A 25820-nucleotide genomic window follows, 5' to 3' on the forward strand; every position below is an offset into this window, starting at 1 on the left:
GTTCCGCCCCTGGTTGTAGTGTTGATGTAATCGACGGGACGTCGATTTTAATCTAGGGGGGTAGATTGTAATGAGATATGGTTGGGGCACTACAAGTCCCATCAGCCCTAGCGCTATATAAGGAAGTAGCGAGGTTTGTTTGCGCTCTCGCTTCCTGCTTTTGACTGACTTGTGGATGAATGGATGTCACGGCACATCTAAAACTTCAACTGATGGTAGGTAGAGAGATTGGTTTGCTCTCTCGTGTCCTCTTTGTTGCATTGATTGAGTCATGTGTGAATAATGTCGCGGCAGATTGATCACCTCAGAAGAAGAGTAGCAGACGAGCAGTTATGTTAAATGCTGGTGCAGCGTTATTAAGAGCTGAATATATGATACACACCGTGAAGGAGGTAGTAGTTTTATAATTTTATGAAATTGTTTTTAGGATTATGTTTTAATGATTTTATTTTCTTTTGTTTTTAGTGTTTTGGCCGGATTATTGCCTGACTGATTGTTGCCTGAGTTTCCGTCAAAATAACGGATGTTAGAGGTATTGTTTAATTCGAAGGGAACTTTTGAATGTTTTATTTTATTGATGTGTTTTTTATGTTGTAAATAATTCTTTGTTGTAATTAACTGTGTTTCCCCTTACAGGGATGCACGGTTACCGTTTACTTTAGATTTAATTTTCTTTGGTTTATTTATTGTTTTTTTGTTGGATGTTGGACCATAATTGTATAAGGAAAATCTAGACCATAAAAGGATGGTTTTATGGTGCTGACTGGTTTGTTCTACTTGCATTACCCACTGTTAATTAATTTGTTTTTCTTTCTTTTTGTAGATTTCTTTTCAAACCAACAATGGCTTCTGGGTTATCCTCACTGTGTGGATGGCGGTGGTGAGGTGGCTGGGATCGTGTGGTGGTTTGGTCACTTTATTTGTGTTTCTTTCTTTTTTCTAGGTTTGCAGTGTGATTGCTGTGAGCGTTGTTGTGGTGAGAGCATTTTGAATGCCACTCTGTCTTCACGATATAGGTAACCCGTGGCTATCTGTTGGTTGATTTTGTTTTGTTTTGTTTCTTTTTTATTTATTATTATTTCCTTTGTGGGTATTTGCATTGACGATCTGTTACACCTTTTTAATATGCTGAATTATTTGAATAAAAATGTGCCTGTTTATTAAAGCTGTACTACCGCCTTGCGCCTGATTATTTACCCCATGTGGGTCATTATGTTACACCATCATACTAAAATACATTTGAGTGTGTTATGAAAATTATGTTATAATGTTACTCTGTGCGCTAGCTTAGCCTAGACATTTGTTGCATGCTAATACAAACTAGGTCGATATTAGAATATCATATTATTAAAAGTTGGATGACTTGTGTTGCTAAATGGTATGCAATAAATTAAAAATATATATTGTAAGGTGGAGAAAATGCTGTATTACTTTCGCGCTTTCTGATTTTGCTATGTTAGCCACTTGACAAAATAGTGTTGTCTCTGAGGCATGGTACAAATATGTTACTCGCAGTAAATCAAGAAATCAATAGATTCACAGACTTACGATGACTTAAGCTATATAACAAAGATTAGTTTTCTGTCAATAAAGGTATCTAAAGTTGCTAACTTGTCCAATAAAACACAAAATATATTGAAGCATCTTTGGTGTTGTTTCTATGGAGGTAAAACCAAAAATCAATGGTAGCACGGAAATGACGTCATTGACAGGCGACACAATGACACAGACCATGGTTTAAATTGCTGATTTCTCTGGATTTGACCCTTAAATGCATGAATGTTTCGCCAATCAATATTACATTTTCGGGTCTTTATATCTAAACATTGTTGGAAATATTAAGGGATAAAGTAAACAAGTCAACAAAGTATATATCATTGTTCTAGTGATTCTGGATATTTTAATCCAAAAAATCTTACATATTGTGCCTTTAAGTTGACGTACATACATCTTTTTATGTAATTTCATAATAACTTCTAATGTCTTTGAAAAATGTGTAAAGTGAAGTGTACTGACTGCCGAACTGTACTGTTTACGGTAAACTAAAATATACTTTAATGAAATTTATATTGAACTTTTGTATTGTATGTGAATATATTTGTAATTACACATTTGCAATGACAAGGTTGCAATTTAGTACATTTAAAACATAGGAACTTTAAAATTTTAATAACACCCTACAGCTCAAATTATAATCAAATACTTAATAAGTGCTTTAGTATGTTAGTCAACACATCAAAACAAGTTCATGACAAAAAGATCATTAAAGCAATTATTTAAAATGTATTTTAATAAAACCTTTACTTTGACATTAGACTGTTAGGAAACAGTCATGAAAATGTCCTGTCTTTAAGTTCACTTAAGTGGCCTTTTTATTTCACTAATATTATATTATTTGCAAGTACAGTTTTTTTTTAAATATACGTTTATGCTACAAGTGCACATTCAATCCAATTAAGCACTCTTCTTTTTTCTTTACAAGGAAAGACTACATCTAAGGCTAAACTACACTCTAAAAATGCTTGGTTGTTCAACCCATGTTTGGGTCAAAAATGGACAAACCAACCATCGTTTTAATTTTTTTAAACACAATTTTTAAACCCAGTGGTTGGGTTTGTCCATATTTGACCCAAACATGGGTTGAACAACCAAGCATTTTTTGTACAGTGTACAGTCAAGCTTTAAATCCAGGTAAGGTAGTTCTTCATTATCAAACGTAATTTCAGAATCATACTTTTGGATCAAAGATGATAATAATAAAACAAAGCCCTAACTGTCATAATTTACATCTCCATCATAATTCTTGTGACCTTGGAAGCAACTACGACTGTGCAGCCAAGAATTCCTGTTCTAGGGTTTTAAATAAAGAGTTTTCTCAGTTCTGTGAAACATGAGGAGGAAGTAAATGCTTTAGTTTAGTGGTTTTCCACAATGCCTTCAAATGCATGAAACAACACGATCCACCTCCAAGGCTAACAGCTCGTCTGGTCAAGGAACGCTGTGTAAAAGTCGTAAGAATGACTAACGAGACGCTGCAGCGATCCAGCTCCTAATGGCTGGATTGATTGATTCGTATTTTCATGTTCAGTAAGGAGACACAGTTATGAGGTTGTTCCCCCATGGGTCTGAAGCTGAAAACCAGGAAGAGTTTGTGGATTTGAGGTTTTGAGAACCTCTCTGACCCACACTCGCGTGTTTCCAGGCCTACGGTTTTTCTGAGCTCCGTGAAAGGAAACACTGGATAAATTATCAGTCGTTCTGAAGGAGACCTTGTTCCGCAGAAAAAAAGGAGAAAAAGTGAACATACTGATATTTCCACAAACATGTGTGTGTGTGTCCACAAGTATAGTAATACCAGATATGTTGGTCTTAAGGGGATTTTTTTTTTCTCATGAGGAAAACAGCTTATAAATCCTACAAAATTATTAATTTAGGGGTAGATTTAGGGTTATGGGATAAAATATACAGTTAGATATAGAATGTACAGTATAAAATGTATTATGTATGTGTGTGTGTGTGTGTGTGTGTGTGTGTGTGTGTGTGTGTGTGTGTGTGTGTGTGTGTGTGTGTGTGAGAGAGAGAGAGAGAGAGAGCATTCAGAGGTGAGTGTTAGGCCAGTCAGTCCGCTAAGTTTGGTCTGTCTCATTTGCTATATGATTGATGGCATCATCGGTGTGTGTGTGTGTGTGTGTGTGTGTGTGTGTGTGTGTGTGTGTGTGTGTGTGTGTGTGATCTTGCAGCATGCTCAGGGGCCCTGGTGGCAAACACATGTGCCATGTGACAAAAACAGAAGCCTCACGCTCTTGCTACTGAAATCAAGATATGTACTGGCAGTTCTGAAGAAAATATACTTGCCAACTCTACTGCATGCTGTAGTTGCTAAGGTGTTTTGGGTGGTTGCCAGGGCGTTGCTATGTCAAACACGCTAAAGTGTTCTGAGTAGTTGAAAGGGGGGTTGCTCTGTGGTTGTTATGGTGTTTCCAGTAGTTGCTAGGATGTTGCTTTACTGCTTTTAGTGTATTTTAAAGTGGTTACTAAGGCCCTGTTTAAGATGTGTTTTGGTTGATCAGAACACATGTAGACGAGGGAGACACAGTCCCGTTTACACCTGGTGTTTGAATCCGTCTCTTCACTTTTAACCACTTCTGTCCTGATTTCGTGGAGGGGAGGATCTATGGGCTGGCAAATATGGGTTGTACATTGTGCTTCGTACGTTTTCGTCTTCAAACCAAACTTGGATCTCCAGCCGACAAAGTCATAGCTGCGCTTGCCATAATGTTTATGTTGCATTAAGTCAGTAGGCAGTCATTTGTGGCTGTTTGAATGCATTTGACCACAAATTGACCACAAACACTATTGTTTCTTTGTCTACTGTCATGTTTATTTGTATCATATTGTAAAGCGACCTTAAGTTTGTAGAAAGGCGCTATATAAAATAAACGTATTAATTATTATTATTATAGTACTTTTTTTAATGCTGCATTATTATACTGGCAAGTCGACATGTAGTGTCTGTCTCATGGTTTAATATAGTTATTGCTCACTGAGTAGATCTTGTACTGACAGCATAAAGAGCCTTTAACACTGACACCTCTCCTGGCCTGTGATGCAGGTTAACAGCAACTCTCTGGATCTGTCTAAGGGGCTGTTTGTCATTCAGTAACTGAGCAGTAGGCCTTTTCGCTGGGCCCCATGTCAAGATGTCTCCCCCTTGGGCCACCTGACACTTCCATCCATCCACACGTTATTAATAGGCCTTACATGGCTCGACAGAAGCGCTAACAATTCATCAGGGTGGGGTGTGTGTGTGTGTGTGTGTGTGTGTGTGTGTGTGTGTAATAGTAGTGTGTGTGATAGTAAAACCATGGAGGGAGAGTTGGGATGTATTATGAGTTCAGGTGTGTGTGTGTGTGTGTGTGTGTGTGTGTGTGTGTGTGTGTGTGTGTGTGTGTGTGTGTGTGTGTGTGTGTGTGTGTGTGTGTGTGTGTGTGTGTGCGTGCGTGTGTGTGCGTGTGTGTGTGTGTGTGTGCGTGTGCGTGTGTGTGTGTTTGGAAGGGGTCATTTATTTTAATCTTTCTGTGAAGATAGCCACCATCACATTGCATATGTCCTCTGATCATCCCAAGGCAACTGCCTGGACACAGACTACACATTACTCTCACAATGCATTGTCTGCAAATTTAACCATAAGAAAGAGAAATCGGTCAAATTCTAATCATCTCAATTGTTTGTTATAAACAGCAATGATGTAATGGAGAGCAAAATGACTTTTGCTTCAATCTCCTGCTTCTCAGACATGTAAACTGTGCTCAGATTTAAAGAGATACTGAAGACTGCAATCACAAGATTTCAGTATGAACAGATATTTCCACCATTATTAATTATTATCCAAATTCATTTTAATGTTCTATATTCTTACTGTATGTCAGCAACTACAAGACTTTACAATGTTACAAAAGATTTCTATTCATCGAAGATAAAAATAAAAAAAAGTATCACGTTTTCCACAAAAACAACCGTTTTCAACATTGATGATAAGAAATCCCTTTTGAGCAGCAAATCAGCTTATAATAATGATTTCTGATGGATCATGTGACACTGAAGACTGGAAGAATGATGCTGAAAATTCAGCTTTGCCATCAAAGAATAAATTACATTTTAAAATATATTAAACTAGAGAACAGTTATTTTAAATTGTAATAATATTTCACAATATTACTATTTTTACTGTATTTTTGATCCAGTAAATGGTGGAGACTTCTTTCAAAAACAAAAAATTCTTACCAACCAAAGACACATTTCATGTTACAAGAACCCAAAAAGCAGCAAGAACGTTAGTGGTATGTACACACAAAAAACTGACAGTGTGGACAGTGTTCTCGGTCTTCCCATATCTGCTGCTATTTTGGTCTTATAGGTCTCTCATGCATGATAGCAGCGGGGAATTGAAATGTGGTTGTAAGTGTGTGTGATAGACAAAACACGGATAGTACAGTGTGTTTGTGTGTGTGTGTGTGTGAGTTCTCTTGCGCCAGGTGCTGATGGCTGTTGGGAGGGCAGGGATGAACCGCATGTGTTAGTTAACTGAGATGATTGGGCTGTTATTCATGTGGCCCCTGACAGCCGAGTAGATGATTTATGCTGGAGTCTCAAAGCTGAATCAGCCCCCCTCTAATATGAAACGCTGATCAAAGGAGCTGATGGAAAGACAAGATGAGTAAGAGGGAGAGAAATAGAGAGAACGCTGCTTGCTTTTTCCACTCTAGTCAAAGAAAGCATCAGGTTGGCACTTAGTAATCAGAATGCCAACATTTATGTTGATCACTATCGCATTTTTTTTCAGGTTCTATTTGATTATTAAAGTGGAAGATCACCTATAAAATATAAAAGCTTCGATCTTGGATGCTGTTAGGTCAGTACACAAAACTGTTCAAAAGTTTGGGGTCGGTAAAAAAAAACTTGTGTTAAATATTCTCTTATGCTCACAAAGACTGCATTTGTTTGATCAAAATATAGTAAAACAGTAATATTGTGAAATATGATTACAATTCTAAACGTTTTCTATTTTTGAATATAGCGTATTTTAAAATTGTATTAATTCCAGTGATGGCAAAGCTCATTTTCAGCATCATTACTCCAGTCTTCAGTGTCACATGATCCTTCAGAAATCATTCTAATATGCTGATTTTGTGATAAAAAAACATTATATTACCTTTCATGTGGTGTGTAATATAGCTGTTTGTGAATGTATAATGTCTCCAAAGTTTTAAAGATCAAAGTGCATGACAAATAAAGTTATTGTCTCCTAAAAGAAAGAATCGATTCTGAACTGGCGAAATGAGTCGTATCTAATTCCAGTCTCCCGTTGCATACCTATTACATACAGTACTGTAACAAATTTTCTTAATACCAGTCTATGGTCTTTATTGGCTGACCATGAACACCGTCTACTTTGACCCACTCTCATATTAGTTGTAGCTGAGGCCTGGAAGAGTTTGGTTTGTGTTGTCCACATGTCGAGAAGATGCTGTTTTCAGCACTGCAAATCTACTTTGTAAACATCCTTCAAAAGGATGATGACTCACGCTGGAATTGATGTGGAAAAAAATGATGCCATCATTACTGTTCGTATCATTGTGTATCAAGCACTGAGGAAGACAAAAATGAAATTCAAATATGGTAATGGCCGTTTAATTTCCGACACGCGCTGTAAGCAGTAGACCAATCACAACAGACTGGGCTGTCTAACCAATCAGAGTAGAGCTGGCTCTCGGAAAGGCGGGGTTTAGACTGGAGAGACTGAGGCCGAATACGAAATCGTCCCCTATACCCTTAAATATGGCGTTATTTGAGGGGACATTCATTTGTAGTGGTGTCTGAAACCATAGTAGACGTTATTTAGTGCACTTATTCAATCCCACATTGCACTGCAATAACGAATGTACAGCCGATGTACGCTCAACAGCAGTCCGAATTCCCTCAGTCCTTTTCATTCACTCCTGCAAGTGAACAGTATTAGTTGACTAACGTAGGGAATAGTGAATGAGGGTTTAGGGGTTGAGGGTTTATTTCAGATTCAGTCTGAATCTTCAAACGAACCGTTTTCTGAGTAAATAGGTGATGTGCAATGTATATATTATGAGTACATTAAAGCATTTTTGACCTTTTTGATGCATGTAAATCCATTGTAGGAGAATGGGAACCTTTAAAATAGCATAATATGGGCGCTTTTTTTTTGTGGAAACTGTATTTTTTCAGGATCTTTGATGAATTGAAAGTTCAAAAGAACAGTATTTATTTAAAATTTAAATATTTTGTAACATTATAAACGTCTTTACTGTCACTTATGATCAATTTTATGTGTCCTTGCTAAATTAAAGTGTTAACTTAATTAAAAAAAATATTTTGATAAATAATTCAACATTCACTGAAAAAAATTATTCGTTGAATTTAATAAAAAAAATTATCGTAAGTGGTTGCATACAATTGATTTTAGCTACATTTAAACAAACACATTAAGTTGAACTAAAATTGATTAAGTTCAACTTAATGTATTTGTTTAAATGTAGCTAAAATCAATTGTGTGCAACCACTTATGATAAAAAAAAATCATTTTTTTCAGTGTTGTTAATTGAATCGGGTGAGAATATTGTCAGTTCGAGCTAAATAAAATGTCAAAGCCAAGAATTCAAAACACAGCACTTGAACGACTCAGTTCATCAAACTGACATCAATTATATTTGGTAACCTAATTACATTAATCCCAGGCTTATTAGAAAAACGTATGCCTACCTGTGGCATCATTTTCTGCAAAACGCAAAATACATGTCGTTGTGCATATTTCGCGAGAGTTTCAAAGTGAAATGTCCAGTGAGTGGCGCTAAAAGCGTTTAGGTTTTTCCGGAACAGATGAACGTGACTATGGCAGCGTTTTATTCCGTCGGAGTTTGTACCTTTCATCGCAGTTCTGAATTGAAATGTGCGGTGAGTGGCGATAAAAAACTTATGCTCCATTTTAAAATAACGTAAATAGTGTTAACAAAAGCAAATGTGACATAAAAACGCCATCGTAACAATGCCATTTTAACAGCTGAGCTACTGAGCAAGCTTAGTAAAATTGTAAAACCAACGATATGGAGCTACTGATGCAAACTCCAAAATATATTCGTAAATCATGCACTATGGTAAAAAGTGTTGTGAGGTCATAATTGTGCAAGGAGCTGCGTGAAAACAAGTCTGTGTTAATCCATTATCTGCCCTTGTAATCATAATTGTGTGTGAAAACGATTACAAGTGCTTGTTTTACTGCCTCTAGTAGTGTTAATTTCTGTTAGAAACTGCAGTGATATGTAGCCTAGTAGTGATATGTAGCCTAGTTTTTCGGTTCCTTGCCACTGTTGCCTTTGGCTTGCTCAGTTGGGGATATTTTGGGGATATTTAATTTTATTCTATCAGTCAATAAATTCCACTAGAAACAAACTTTGTTGTATTATTTTATTTTAATACTGTGAAGCTGCTTTGATACAATCTGTATTGTGAAAAGCGCTATACAAATATACTTGATTTGATTTGATTTAGTAGCCTACATATTTTGCGTTTTGCAAAAATATTGCCTCAGGTAGCTACGTTTTTCCAATGAGCCATGTGTTTCATTACTTAGCTTAATGTAGGCTACGCCTTCATTAGTGGTCAGAATCGATTTCCAAATGTAGTTTAGTGAATCACAATTCATCTTGGGTGCATATACAATGACCCTTTAATACGGTCAAGGGATCTGATTGTTATCCAATCACAGCAAACACATTAATGGAAGGTGAATAAATTTGTGGCCTGTGAATTACACAAACAATAAGCCCTTCTGGGATTGTCTATGCTGACTACTGAAACATGAACCACTTCAAAAATCACCCCAGAATGGCCCTTATCTCCTGTAAAATCATACCGTAAAGATTTGTATACACCCCTACACACACTTATTATTATATTCATAGCCTACTGTACTGTAAATACGTGGCACTTCCCATTGGATAGACAGAGCTGGCCATCCACGTGTCCAGTTGCGGTAGTGTGGATTTCCATTACATTGCTCCCACTGGGAGGTTAAAAGCAGTTGTGTGTTTGCCCAGAAAGTTCAGCTTTGTAAAACAATGAGGTGAAGGCTGACTGACTCACACTTGCTCTTATTTGTTCGGTCTGTTGTTTTCGGGTTTCTCTCTCTCTCTCTCTCTCTCTCTCTCTCTCTCTCTCTCTCTCTCTCTCTCTCTCTCTCTCTCTCTCTCTCTCTCTCTCTCTCTCTCTCTCCCGACCTTTGAGGTCTTAGTTCAGTATTTAAATGACCCTACACCTCTCAGCAGCATTTGATTTACATATTTTAAATCCTTGACTTTTCATTTATACATTAATGTGACTATGATCAGACATGTTGTGGCAAATTTATTCAAAATGAATCAAACCCCGGTTTTTCATTTAAGCTTTTGAAACATTCCTACTAAATATTCACTTTTCTTTTAAATCAATTTAACATCCAATAAATGACTTCACCTTTATGGACAGATTTGAAGGAAGAGGAGGTGAGGAGTGGTATTTCTGATCCTTGGTTTATCTTCTACAGAAGCTGGAGAACACTATTTATCTCCCTCTTTCCCTCCTCCAGCTCCTAAACAATACACATCCCAAAAAAAACGGATCCCTTATCAGCACACAAACCCTAAAAAGAGTGACAGACACAGTGCAAACACAGTCAAGATGAGGGGCAGACTTTCCCCGACAGTGATCTGCAGACAGTCCTGGTTTTCCTCCTAATTATCCTGAAGGGATGTCTTGCTGTTTGAACACCTCTCACTAATGCCATGTTTTAGAGCAAGTTAACTGAATTGCAAAATTCTATTTGTAAACATTCAAAAATTAGCTTCAGTTGACACCAAAAGAATCTCTGTTGGTATCTTACCACCCTTTAAAAGAACAGCTCACCCCAAAATGTCAATATTTAGTCACCCTCATGTGGTTCCAAAACTGTATGACTGTATTTCTTCGGTGGAGCAGAGTAATTGTGCAAAATTCCGTCCCTTTTGTGAAAAAGAAGTACACTTCAGCAAATTCTTCATTTTTTTTAGAAAAAGTACTAATTACAAAAATAACATATTTTAAAAGAATATACTTAAGTATACTTAAGATGTACATACTTAAGATGTTTTTTTTTTACTGTTATTTGCATGTTACTTGCAGATAAATGAAATTGTATGATACTTTAAATTTATATTAAATGTAATTTGCTGAAGTTTAGTGCTTTTTTGACCCACTTACGTACATCTTTATGTAATTGCATAGTTATTTTGAATGTTTTTAAAATATGGTTAATTTGTTCTGCTGAATGTAAGCATGAAGCATGACAAGAATTTATGCTAAACTAAAAAATACTTTAATGTTGTTTCTATTGAAATTTTATGTAATGCATTGGAACATATTTGTAATTACAAATTTGTAATAGTGTAATGATCGAATACCACACTACAGTTAAAATTAGATTACACTTTATTTTAAGGTGACATTGTTACAGTGTAATTATTAATTATATATTTAAGTACTGAGTAATATTAATTAACAACATATACTTACTATAGAATTTGGGTAGGATTAGGTTTTGGTTGAGAGTTAGTTGCATGTAATGTGCATAATTTAATGTTATATGGTAACATGTAAAATATGTAACAAGGACACTGTAAAATAAAGTGTTACCAAATTATAATCAAGCAATTTACATGTGCTTTAGTATGTAATGCTTCAGTATATTACAAAATTGGTTTATAGCTACACTTTATTTGGATGGTCCCATTTGATGGTGATGGTCCACGTTTTTTCCACCACGGGTTTAAGCATCCGCCCTGGACGGGAACCAACCCCAGAATATTTTTGAATAGCAATTGGGCTGATTTGTTTTTTTTTTGTTTTTGTTTTTGCACAAACCTGGCAACCCTGCCCTCTTCTGTTGACTATAAATAATGTTGCACCTATAACTCTCATTATTGAGTATTAGTAGACTGTTAGGGATAGGGTTAGTAGAATAAGGGGTTAAGGTTAGTAGAATAAGATGATTTTAGTAGATTTTATTCTGTTAGTAGAATGTACTTGCAAATTTACTTATAGTCAGTAGAATGTCTGTTGGGTGTAAAATTCACATTTTAAAAGTGTACTTACGTGTTTTATAAAATCATAGTCATGAAATTGGACTCTCTTTATGTACATTTAAGTGGCCTTTTATTTCACTATTATTATATTAACTGCAAGTACAGTTGTTTTTATAAATATTCTTTTAAGATTTTAAGTACACTATAATACAATTAAGCACACGTCTTTTTCACAATCCTTTCCTCCAACTCTCTGCCACTAGCTTAGGAACAAAAGTTCCTTGACGTTCACCTGGAAGCATGTCACAGCATCCAGACTACACAATTTATACTGCAAGACAGTGTGACTAGCAGGCAATTACATAATGCTAGCTCAAACAGTGTTAGCATTGTGCTTTGTGAGTGAGTGAGTGAGTGAGTGAGTGTGTGTGTGTGTGTGTGTGTGTGTGTGTGTGTTGACTCCAGATGTGAGAGAGCAGCTCTCCTGTTACACTCAGTTTTAATCACGGTAATCCATCAGGCCTTGCCACACTCCTCCACGTGTTGTCTTACTCTAAGAGGAAAAGAGAGACATATGGGACAGGGTGCAATTACAAACACACTTCTATTGTCTTTGTATTTGTACTTGACACCAGAACAGCTGTGAAATCAAATCCCTGTTTTTCTGATGAGAAGAGCAAAGTCATAGTTGACTTGAATATGAATACTGCCTTTTATTTATGGGAATTAATGCAGTGGAGCTGGGATGACAGCATATTTGCTGGTACATGTGTTAATTAATAGTGTTTCTATTATGACATAAGAGTGTAAACATGGGTGAATCTCAGAAAACCTGTATTCGGATCACATTTCACCTTAAAATCAGAAGACACAAAATATATTGCATAGTTTATTTTAATTGTGACATGAAAATAAAGCACATTTTCCCCAAAATTCTCATCAATGTAAATGTATTATTACGATTATATAATTTATGAGTGTCTTGTTTAAACTAAGTATTTATACTTTATGGCAGTTCATGTTGTACTCTTTTTGATTTCTGCAGATTTAAATTAAATTAATTTTGATCATTTTAATCCTCTTTTTAATTGTTGTATAACATGTTGTTATGTAATGAGAATAACCACTGAGAATAATGAAAAAAAAATTGTTTTAAAAAATCCACATGAGGTCATGAAATAAACTTAATTTCCTTTTTACAAAATATGACCTGAACAAGCTCTTGCCAGGTTTCATAAGATTCATATTTGTAGATTTGTAGTTATGTTTTTGCTCTCTCATTTCTTTAATGAGACCATTGCTCTCTGTTCACGTCATGGCCAATTTGTCCTTTAAAAAAAAAAAATCACTGTGAACTCATTTTCAACTCCGCTTGAGTCAGTTTTAAGGAGCTTTGAGAGATAATCTGTCCCCTCTGTTTCTTTTTCCCCTTTAAATATTCCATCCTCCCCTGCACAACTGAATTTGACTGGTGGTGCGCACTATGGTAATCCCACCATTTATTTCAAGGCCTTAGAGTAAATATTCAGTTTATTTTAACTGACAAACGATTACGTTGAAGATTTAAATATGTCCACAGATACTGTTGTCACGATATGTGTTGCTAGAACGCACATGAACACGAAGATGATGGCAATAAGGCAGTCTTTAATAAATCCACAGGCAGATCCACACAATGAGAGTAGCATACAACACATCCAAACATAGACGAGATGTACACATAGGCTGAATCCGATATCACCCCCTATACCCTCAAATAGGGTGCTATATATATACATCCATTTGTAGTGGTGTTCGAAACCATAGTGGATGTTATTGAGTGCACTTATTAAATCCCACATTGCACTGCAATAACGAGTGTACAACCGATGTACGCTCAACGGCAGTCTGAATTCGCTCACTCGTTTTCAGTCACTCCTTCAAGTGAACAGTATTAGTGGACTAACGTAGGGAACAATGATTGAGGGTTTAGGGAGCGATTTCGGATTCAGCAGACTGTGATGAACAGAAAGAAAGGAAGTCAAGTTATAAGCCAGGATAATTAATGACACACACCTGAACTGAATAACAAGTAAAATCAACATGACAACTAAAAAAAGTGAACATGACAACTAAAAGTCCAGATGGTGGTTTCCCTTGTGAAAAATAAGTCTTTAGTATACATTTAAAAAGAGTACTTATTATGAAAATAATATAGCCTACTTTAAAAGAATACAAAAAATGATATATATATATACAAGTTCAGTCAACTTGGATGTATAAGCAGTTTCAACTTAATTTACATTAAACTGACTTAAAAAAAAGTCTTTGTACAATCTTATATAACTTATAAAAAAAGTTGAAAATTGCTTAACTTATTTTGTTGAGTAAAAGCAATGTAAAAACATATGTTGTCATAACTTATTGATCATAAAATCTTTTACAGTGTATGTATATATATATATAGAGAGAGAGAGAGAGAGAGAGAGAGAGAGAGAGAGAGAGAGAGAGAGAGACTTTAAAAGATTCATTTTTTAAAGTCAGTTTAATGTAAAAGTTGAAATTACTTCTATATCCACGTTGATTGTATATAATTATATTGTAGATTGTATATAATATAATAATGATTAATATAATAATAATTTATATAATAATAATAATTTATATTACACTTTATTTTGATGGTCCACTTTAGATATTCTACTCAAAGCAACTTTGCAACTCCATGTCAACTAACTCTTGTTAGAGTATTAGTAGACTGTTAGGTTGGGGTTAGGTTTTAGGGTTAGTAGAACAAGTTGACATGTAGTTGCAAAGTTACTTATAGTTAGTAGAATGTCTGTTGGAGGACTATCAAAATTAAGTGTTAATAGATACTAAGCCGAGAGTCTACTAATACTCTAATGAGTTAGTTGACATGTAGTTACAAAGGTACTTCTAGTTAGTAGAATGTCTAAAGTGGACCATTGAAATAAAGTTTTACCATATATATATATATATATATATATATATATATATATATATATATATATATATATATATATATATGGTTAAGTGCATAGTATAAAAAATGAAATGTTCAGTAAGTCATGGCAACTTATCTTTTTACATTACTTCATCTCATCATTTCTTTATCTTTTTTATGTTATTTGAGATTCTCCATTTTTTTAAGTCAGTTTAATATAATTCAAGTTGAAATGACTTGATACAATACTTGTATAATAACTTGATATAATAATTCAAGTTGATACAACCAAGTTGATTATACTTTAAAATGTATGGTTGAAATAGGTCGTTTTTAAGCTGAAATAGGATGACATTTTTACAGTACTTTTTATGTGCAATACAAATGCACATCCCATACAATTAAACACAGTTTTTTTTTTTTTTTTTACAAATGTTGATATTTGGTATCTAATGAAATAACATTTAGACATTTTTACTCTAAATAATGTCTAAATGCTTTTTGGGGACACTGTATCTTTGCATTGCAGGTTATGTTTAGAACTCTTCTCAAGCTTATAATAAGTTGCAATGCAATGGAAAGGAGTGTGATTGCCTCCCCTCTCTTAATTCCAGCTGATGGCATTGTCCCCATACCTCTGTTATCCTGGGTCAGGCCCTGCTCCACTCAGACACAGATATCTTACCCTGCCACGTGTCAAACAGCCCGACGCACTCTCCACATCAACACTGTCCCAGCAGACAGCATCGGGCCTTGTGATTTCCATCATATTTTAAGAAGCACCCACACTTCCATTATGTCAGCGTTCTGAGAGAGTGTCCTTAATAATCTTTCTCTATTCACGTACAACGCGAAGAAGAAAAGTGAACACTGATGATGCAAGACTTCCAACCACAGAATGTGCAGTCCAGTGCAGCGGAGTCACAGGACGTGGTGGCCGTTTTGATAAATAGTGACAGCCTAAGTGCTCTGAGCTCCATTAGCTTGAGTGAGAGAGATACCACCATGGCACGGCTACCCAAACAGGATATGGTGTCATGACATGATCTCACATCACTTTAATTCACAGTTGGGTGAGCTCTAATTAAGGCCTCCATCTGTCACCCGCAATTTGTAAAGTCTTTAGGCAAGTCGCCCTACTTCTCAAGTAGATCGGTCCTGGAGGCTTGCTTGTAGCGGTGACGTAGCGGGCTGTTTTTTAAAGACGCATTTCGTGTCAGTCGGGAACACAGAGGTTTGCCTGAGCGCTCAGATAAGTTTAAAAGGGTGGCATGAATACATGGAGAGTTCTGTTTCCTGATAAAAATCTCATATCAGTCCTTGGGAGGCTCCACACACGTGCTGAGACAGAGAGAATATGGCACCTGAGAGGAATGTGTTTCAAAATGTGTTTATTTTCTCTGTCAAGTTTCAAATAGCATGTATTGATCAGTAAAACGTTCCAGCAGAACATGATGCTAGCAACACCAGGCTAATGGGTTTGATTCCCAGGGAATGCATGAACTGTTATGCAATCTCAGTTGCTTTTGAATTAAATTGTCTGCATAAATGTAAAAATGTTCATTTTTCCAAAATTGGATTGGATTGGGGTCTGACGTGCAAACGCTGAGGGTGATAAAAATCGTTTTGTCTGGTATGTATTTCCTTCTCAGGCTGGAGGGGTATCAGACTCACTCTGTGCTCTTTCAGACTAAGTGAGGCTTAGTATGCCAAATCCAAATCTGATAACTGCTCAAAATCTAACACCGCGGGTGAAAAGGTTTAAATGCCCACTGTAACCACATCAAACAGAAGGGATTCTAATCGGGCCTGTTTTATTTTGACCAAACGTTTGGCTTGAGAACTGAGCTCGGCCTATGATTAATGAGTCTTGGAATGAAAGAGGCAGATGATTTTAAACATATTTTTTCTATATTAGTATGCTATAAACATTTTTTTGACATTTTTTTACATTTGAGCTATTTAAGGAAGATTAAAAAAACATTTAAGCGGTTGGAAGTCTCATTTGTTGCCAGTCTATGTGTAAGTGTTGTACATTGTATAGCCACTAGATGGTAATAATAATCTTTTTCTTTTACAGGAATCTTGGGATGTGGGATATTCCAGTGTAAATAATGATGTTTAATAAAATACTAAGTTTATTGAAATCTGTGACAGATTAGGCCTACTTGTTTTTTATAATTAAAGTTTCTTGTCTGGACTTTGTTTTTCTTTCATTAAATTTGGAATGAACTTCTCTCCTTGACAGTAATATCCTGAGGTGTTGAGTATCATTGCAGCTATTTTGATAAATTCCTTTGCACCCTTATTTTCCACTGTTGCCATTGCTTTATTAGGCCATAATATCAGTGCCACGGGGAGACATTTTATATCAGCTTCGGCTGTTTATGATTCTACTTATTCTGTGGTTGAAATCTCATATGCAAGGATTTACATTAGCTATTTAAATATATTTGTAAGGAATGTAAAAGAAAATGTTTAGTCTAAAACAAACAATCCCATTGCATTAGACAATTTATACATGGAAGCTTTCAAAAATTCATAATGGTGTTTTCCACTAAAATATATTTACACTTATTGTTCCTACTAAAATTAGGCTAACCACTTTATAGCCACTGCTAATAATAATAAAAAAGAAAGAAATTCGGAAATGCCTACATTGTTTGAATGAAATCCTATTTAATCCATTGTTTTAATTTGCAGTCGGAAAAATTACATGGTATTTTGGCTCGACCTACGATTGCCATGGTAAATGTTTTCCGAGGGTAAGTCTCCAGATTGAGCGTTTGTGTTTTACTGCGCGCCTTCTATGTTGTAGGTGGGCGGAGCCACGATTTACGCAATATATTTTCTGTAGTAAGTAGGTGGAGCACATTCTTGGCGTCATTGGCTTTTCAGAAGTGTGTGGGCGGAACCAGTCGAGTACGTCATGAATACCCCGCCCCCGTATTAAACGGACACTGAGAGAGGAGAGCGAAAGTTCAGTGTGAGCCACAGAGATGTGAGGAGAACAGAGAGGAGCTGCAGTCGGATTAAACGCTTCACAGAAGTTTGGAGATAACCGAAGACACGGACAGATTTGTTGTTTCTCTTGTTGAGCTCCTCCTGATGCCCTTATTTGTACCAATAATAACGGTAATGACTGACGTGAAATATTAGGGTTTTTTTTAAAGTGATTGTGCACGCGCGCTTTTCAAAATAACATACGAACTTGGACATTAAGCATCCTTTTTGTATGATATGAAGACTTTGAAAGAGGATTTTTCAGAGAAGTTTAATTCAGGGGAATATCTATTTTTCAGCATTTTATTTGGATGACATATGAAATATTCATTGAAACACTATTAACATAAGCAGTGTCTATGGAGCTACATAATCACCCATAAATCCAAAAAAAAAAAAAAGAATCTTCTTTTGGGACTGTATATGCCAGGAAAGTTTTTCTTGACTTATTTCATTCAAAAAAAGGTGACTGAAAATCCAGCATGGGAGGCTCACCTTTAAAAATTGTGATTTCTCTCTGGTGTCAGCTGGTTATTGCTGCCTACAGTTTAGAGATTGGCTCTTATGACCCAGAGAGAGGAAGACCAGCTAAATGCGAGCCTATCGCCATCCCTATGTGCCAGGGCATCGGGTACAACCTCACCCGGATGCCCAACTTTATGGACCACGAAAATCAGAGGGAGGCTGCGATTAAACTGAATGAATTTGCCCCTCTGGTGGAATATGGCTGTGATGTGCATTTGAGATTTTTTCTCTGCTCTCTTTATGCCCCTATGTGTACTGACCAAGTGTCCACATCCATCCCTGCCTGCCGTCCGATGTGTGAACAGGCACGTCAGAAGTGCTCGCCCATCATGGAGAAGTTTAATTATGCTTGGCCTGATTCTTTGGACTGCTCTAAACTGCCCACCAGAAATGACCCCAACGCTCTGTGCATGGAAGCCCCGGAAAATGACACCAAAACTGAGACTAAGAAAGGAGAGGGCATGTTGCCTGTGCCGTCCAGACCCAGGCAGCCTGGCACTGGGAACGGACGGCCAGGGGGCGGCATGGGAGTTTGTGAAAACCCGGAAAAGTTCCAGTATGTGGAAAAGAGCGAGACGTGCGCTCCACGCTGCTCGTCCGCCGTGGACGTGTTCTGGTCCAGACAGGATAAGGACTTTGCTTTTATTTGGATGGCGGTTTGGTCTACTCTGTGCTTCATATCCACAGCTTTCACAGTCCTAACCTTCCTCCTTGACCCACATCGCTTCCAGTACCCAGAGCGGCCCATCATCTTCCTCTCCATGTGCTACAACGTTTACTCAGTCGCCTTTATCATTCGATCCGTCGCCGGGGCAGAGAACATCGCGTGTGACCGTGAGAATGGCGAGTTGTACATCATCCAAGAAGGCCTGGAGAGTACGGGTTGCACCATAGTCTTCCTCATCCTCTACTATTTTGGCATGGCAAGCTCCATCTGGTGGGTCATCCTCACTCTCACTTGGTTCCTGGCGGCTGGTAAGAAATGGGGTCACGAGGCTATTGAGTCGCACAGCAGCTACTTTCACATGGCTGCTTGGGGCATACCTGCCCTGAAGACCATAGTCATCCTCACCATGCGGAAAGTGGCGGGCGACGAGCTCACCGGACTGTGCTATGTGGGCAGTATGGATGTGGGGGCGCTAACAGGCTTCGTCCTCGTGCCTCTGTCCTGTTATCTCATCATTGGGACGTCTTTCATCCTGACCGGCTTCGTGGCGCTTTTCCACATCCGGAAGGTGATGAAGACCGAAGGCACCAACACGGAAAAGCTGGAAAAGCTGATGGTGAAAATCGGCATCTACTCCATCCTGTACACGGTTCCTGCCACCTGCGTCATCATTTGCTACTTCTATGAGCGGCTCAACATGGACTACTGGAAATTCCGAGGGCTCCAAAGCAAGTGCACCACATTCCCGGGTCGGAGGAACGAGGACTGCTCTCTGGAGTCTTCGGTGCCCACCGTGGCCGTGTTCATGCTGAAGATCTTCATGTCGCTGGTGGTTGGCATCACCAGTGGCGTGTGGGTCTGGAGCTCCAAGACGCTGCAGACTTGGCAGGGTCTGTGTAGCAGAAAGTTTACAGACAGGACTTGCAGGAAGCAGTGCAGCGGGAGCTGTAGCACTAGTCACTGCCACTACAAAGCACCTGCCGTCATACTGCACATGTCCAAGACTGATCCCTACTCGGACTGTCCCACGCATGTATGAGCACACAAGACTGTGATGTCCTGTACTGTGGACTTTGTGAGAATAAGACATGCAGTGCAGTGAAGCTTTACGGCGAACTAAACAAACTTAAAGCCCAACATTGCAGCTAAACAATGAATTAACAGTACTTTCTTAAAGGGAGAATTTTTATTATCGCTTGCTGTAGCAATAAATGAGACAGATACGCACATCCTAATCAGTTCTAAATATCTGCAATTGCTCTTGCATGGAGAAGTGCACAGTGTTCCCGTTTGAAAGCTGTTCAATGACTTGTTAATATGTTTAATTTACTTGTTCAAATGTTTCAGGACACATTATTTATTGTATATATAAATATATTTAATTTTTCTTGGTCTTGGTTTCTCACAAGATGGCATTGATCATTTGTTTAAAAGTGCCTTTTTGAAGAAGATAATAAAATGTTATATATTTTCAACAGTTGACTGAAGTGTATTCTTTGAAGTAGGCATTTCAAGAGTTAACTGCTAACCTAAATGTGTTTACTTGTACTTTTGTTTTAGTGTTGCTACACAAAGTGACACTACTATTTCAGTTTCATTCAAGTACTTGTGCCGGACGGCTGTGTTTGCATCTATTTAGAGGTGGAAGTTAAAGAGAAGCGCCTTGGTGAGACTTTTCACATCGACTGTAACAAGAAAATGCGTCAAAGCAATGCAAATATTTTGATGAAGAAAGCTAGGTTTGCATCTGAAAGGTCGCCCCAGTTCAAATGCAAATCGATCCTTGAGGGACCCTTTCAGGAGCCTTCAAAAGAGTGGGCTACCCCCGAATAACACAAGGCTGTGTGGCTTTGTACGCCCCTGACACGAATAAATCTATGTCACTTTTAAGAGCCTATTGGTCAGAGTTGTGACTAAGCTTGGATCCTGAAGATTAAGCTTGTAGCTAAGGCCTCATTTTTGTTTTTAGCACATTGTTTGTGAATCGCGTTATAGTCCATGTTCGCTGTTTTTTTTTTCTTCTTCTCCTTCTTTCAGCTGTTTGCTCTATTTTCTCTCTTTAATTCCCCTCCATATGACAGACGCAGTCGCTTTGGGCACGCTCTCCTTTGAGCGCGTTTATCAGAACAGAAATCCCTGGTGGTTTTCTCTCCTTCATCCTCAAAGGGAATCGTTGAGCAGAGTGACAGACAGTAGCCTGGATTTCTCTGTGCGAACGTTCACATCATCACCTTTAAACGCAGAGGTTGTTCTGGAATTATATTTCATTAATGAGAGGCAGCACATGCACACAAACACATCCAGATTCTCCTATTGTTGTGTGTCGCTTCTCTCTTCCCCCTCCACTCTTTGATGTGAGCCACTCATGCAAATAAAGGCACTTTTCTCCAACGCTTGATCCGGAGCATGTAGGGCTCCAGTGGCTGTTTGAATTGTACTTTCTTCACCCTACCTCTACCCATTTGTAACTGCAGATCTGGATTTTGATGATTCATTTGTATGCCATTGCATATTTGTTTCAGCTCATTTTCTTATTGCAGCCTTTAAATGTGTTTATTGGCCTAAAAACTTAAAAGCCAACAGGCTATGCATTATGAGCAAGCATATTACATATATATTTTTATTATATATATATATATATATATATATATATATATATATATATATATATATTGTAGCATGGGTGTATGTTAAGTATCCCTGAAAAGAATGGTCTATTTGGTCTTCCATTCATAATAGTTGAATAGTCTGAAACTGGTGGACACATAGGGATAGTAATATATTCAAGTGTGATATACTGTAATGGAAAATTTGGTGCTGGTGTACTGTTACATACTACACACTGTCAAAGTAAATAAATATACTTTTCAATAAGTTCTGGTGTAGTTTCATAAAACACTACAATCTAGTTTATTTCCGCAAACTTAGTGGAACTTCCTAAAAATGCAGTTGTGTCTAAATTATGAATTTTGAAATAGTTTCACTGAACTATCTAGACATGGCCCTAAACCGCCTTCGTTCTCCCAAGTAACACTGTGAAGTATAATTAATTTTACCGAATCTATTTGTTCTAACAATTCATGTAATTCAAACTGTTCTCAAAAACATTGTGATTCATTCGAGTCCCTGCGAAGCCCAGATTTTATTTTATTTTTGTAAAATATTTAATTAAATGTTGCTGTTCACTGTTTTCAACACAGTTATTGAAAGATTTCACATCATATATATATTTTTTTAAAATATATTACCCCCTGAGCTTAGTGAGTGCTTTGTTTGCTTACAACCAAGGTTTCCCAAGCATACTAAAGTTCATGGTCCATTCAGCTGGTCAAGCAAATATAAAAACTTTCAATTTATCAGGGCTTGGGGCAAAAAATGTGACCAAACATTTACCTCAAATATTAAAAACAAAATTATGTACACTTTGCAATATTTTATAATGTTCTATTCAAGCCCTAGAATTAATCTTGTGCATTACGTATAGCAATGATGATTTGATTTCACAAGTAATAATTGTTCAGTAATTGTTCAATTGTCCAAAAAATGTCCCTGACAATCAATTATAAGTGGCAAATATAGCCCTACAATAATTTCTGAGACTGCTGCAATATTTTACAGGCAGTTGCTGACAGGTCTATATGAGTTATAGAAGCCACATTGTTTTGTTGTTTAAACTGACAGCTGCATGTGTCATTTACCCATCGTCATCACAACAAAGCGGCTCCTCTGAGAGAGCTTTGGCAAGTGCACACATCCTTTCAGCAACCAGTGTTTCAGAGCAGGTCGCTGAGGTCTGCTAGCGTTTTATGACAGAGTGTTTTGGTATTTTTCAGCTCAGGTTGCCTCTCTGGAGGAGTGCTTTACCTCCATCACAATGTCAGTAAACTGCATCGGGTGTGTGTGTGTGTGTGTGTGTGTGTGCGTGCGTGCGTGTGTGTGTGTGTGCGTGCGTGTGTGTGTGTGTGTGTGTGTGTGTGTGTGTGCGTGTGTGTGTGTGTGTGTGTGTGTGTGTGTGTGTGTCTAAAGGCACCAATTAAAAAGACTCAGGCCAGTGGCTTATGTCTGAAATGCACCTGCCCAACCACAAATGTGAGGTCAACACTGGAGTAAAACATGCATTCACTCACATCCTCTCACTCACTTCCAACGGAAGTGTTTTTATCTCACAACTCTGACTCTTTTTTTTATTATTGTGAGTAATAAACTCAAGATTGCGGGGCGGGGCGGGGGGGGGGGGAGATTAAAAAGACCTTTGTAAGACAAATACCTTTTATTTTAAGTTTATATGTCACAATTCAGATTTTTTTCTCACAATTCCGAGTTTATATCTCACAATTTTAAGGAAAAGAAAAAGTGAAAAAAATGCAAAACTCGAGTTTATATCTTGCAATTCTGACTTTTTTCTCATAATTGTGAGATTGTTTTTGCAAGTTATAATGTCGGAATTGCAATTCCGAGGAAAAAATTTGTATTGGGACATATACATTTACCTTTTTTATTATTTTATTCCTTGCGGCTTCCATAACTTCTTCTCTCACAAACCTTAAATAAGCTTTCATGATGTTAAAGCCTATCAAACAAATAGACATTAATCAGGGTAGTGCCATATTATTTTCTGACAGGAATGAAAACGAAGACCTACATAAAACATCTTTCCAAATGCCTTTCAATAGAAACAATTTAGAAGGTTACATGTGATCTAGGACGTTTATACAGCACATTCCACTGAAAAGACTGTAAGTCTATCACAGAGTAAAATCCAGGATGGCGTCTAACCTGACTAAGGTCTATAGTTCACTCTAAAATTAATTTGTTTATATATTTTATTATCTAATGCACCTTTAAAGAGTTAAAGTGTTCAGACACTTTTTAGGCCCACCGCGGGTCGGTTAGCCACACTCTCTTCTGTCCGGCTGAGTGGAGTGTGAGAGACCCTGTCCGGTCATGTGTTTGATTAAAAGAGGATCTTTATGAGGTGTTTACCCACCTCCACCCAAACCCAAGCCATGCTTATCAGTCCACAACCATCCACCCACCCCTCAGGAAAGAAGAAAGAGAGAGAGGGAGAGCAAAGAGAATAAAAGAAGCCCTCATTACACTCATCCACCCCCTCCACCCTCCCCTGCCCTCCAGAGAACTATCCCTTTTCTGCACTGTTTTGATGTGTAAATGAGCGCATTGAAAACCTGCTGGCCTAAAAGAGAAGCTTTCCATGAAAATGCGCCAGTCGCTTCGCAGAGGGGTTCACACATAGCGAGTCTGCCTCGCTCAGCACTGATGCTCCTGTTTTACTAATATGAACGTATACAAACTAGCATGAGTACATTCATGTAAACGAAACATTGGAATGTAGGGAAATCGCTACTCAACTCATGCATAAGCAAACTGGATATAAACATTAAAGGGATGGTTCAGAGTAAAATCAACCTAGGGTCCTTTGCACCATGACCTCGAGCCAAACACTCCCCCTGAAGCCTTTTTCCCCTTGGTCGAACATTATTAAAGTTAGAGCTTATTTAGAGATATCAGCCGAATGGCTTAGTGCAGGCGCTAATGGATCCTAGTTTGTATCTCGTAAATTACCCCTCTAATAATGCCCAGAATGGTACCAAACTTCTACAGTAGTACAAATAGGTTCTGTACTCATAAAATGAGGCATTGGAAAGTTTGTATGTACATCAGGAGTTTATTTAAATAACACTTGCCTGATGGCTAATGCTACCGCTAACCCGGTCGTTGAGGTCACTTCCGTGATTTGGGAAAAATCCTGGCAGAAAGCGATGCATAAGGATGAAGTGTAACAACGCCCAGTTCCAATATTTTGTTGGTAGAACCAGTTTGCAGCAATTATCAGTTAACACTAATTTGTCAACACTTAAAAAATAATAAAAAATGCTGTATATACTGGCTTTCTGCCAGGACTTTTATGTGCTTTTCCCTAATCACTGAAGTTACGTCGACGTCCGGGTTAGCGGTAGCATTAGCCATCAGGCAAGTGTTATTTAAATAAACTCCTGATGTACTTACAAACTTTCGAATGCCTCATTTTATGAGTACAGAACATATGTACTACTGTATAAGTTTGGTACCATTCTGGGCATTATTAGTGGGGTAATTTACGAGATACATCCTAGGATCCATTAGCGCCTGCACTAAGCCATCCGGCTGATTTCTCTAAATAAGCTCTAAATTTAATAATGTTCGACCAAGGGAAAAAAGGCTTCTGGGGGGTGTTTGGCTCGAGGTCATGGTGCAAAGGACCATAGGTTGATTTTCAAGGCCGCATTAATGCACGGGCTTACCTGGGCTGAAGCCCAGGGGCCTCCCAAATTCAGGGGCCTCCCATGTTCAGGTTCATGATGAGCTGAAAAGGTCATATTGTTTTAACTTGTCAGATTTTGTCGCTAGTCGGTTGTGGGCGTTGGTAGTGCTGTCGCTCTAATGTTATTGTTATGGTGCGTTCACACCAAACGCGAATAGAGCGTCTGGCACGAGTGATTTCAATGTTAAGTCAATGCAAAGACGCGTTTATGCGCGTCTAGAGGTCCCGCGGCGCGAATGAGGCGTTAGACTGCTCGTCTGGCCACATCTATACAAAACACCATTACAAGTGATATTATACAACTATATCATTTTAATTTGACTAGGAATTAGGCTCAAAAGAAACAGTATGCTGTTGGGAGTGTTTTTATATTACCACACAGCAGTGTTCAGTGGATTAAATAATTTACTAGATTAACGATCGATCAATCTACAAATTAAACTCACTCATACTGTCATAAATTACTAAAACGTCATCCGAATTTGACAAATAATCAATTTTCTTGTCCCTAATAGTCAACATAATGCAGGGGAAACTGTAAAATGAACTGCAGCAGTGCTAAACTTGCATCATAAAACTACAACAACACTCGAACTATAAATGTATGAATTAAACTCACTGAGACTGTCGAAAGTTTCTTTTCCATGCATCATTTTATTATATCCATGTTTGTGGTTAGTTACAGTCAAATCATATAAAACAGTGAAATCGCCCTTGAACTCTTCTGTCTTGCCT

At 37.6% G+C, this 25820-nt stretch overlaps 1 protein-coding gene across 1 annotated transcript; it reads left to right on the plus strand.

Annotated features, from left to right (window-relative positions):
• Window positions 1-17566: 17566 nt before the first annotated feature.
• Window positions 17567-20230, plus strand: fzd9b (frizzled class receptor 9b). Its single transcript, XM_084124984.1, has one exon. It carries the CDS (start codon window positions 18054-18056, stop codon window positions 19800-19802), a length of 1749 nt encoding a protein of 582 aa, XP_083981110.1. The 5' UTR covers window positions 17567-18053; the 3' UTR covers window positions 19803-20230.
• The last annotated feature ends 5590 nt before the right edge of the window (window positions 20231-25820 follow it).

This window comes from Abramis brama, assembly GCF_963993115.1.
Source record: "Abramis brama genome assembly, chromosome: 9".
Classification (NCBI taxonomy): Eukaryota; Metazoa; Chordata; class Actinopteri; order Cypriniformes; family Leuciscidae; genus Abramis; species Abramis brama.

Excerpts from the sequence above, each read along its gene's own strand:
- fzd9b (XM_084124984.1), top strand. The coding sequence starts at position 18,054 with ATGGGAGGCTCACCTTTAAAAATTGTGATTTCTCTCTGGTGTCAGCTG.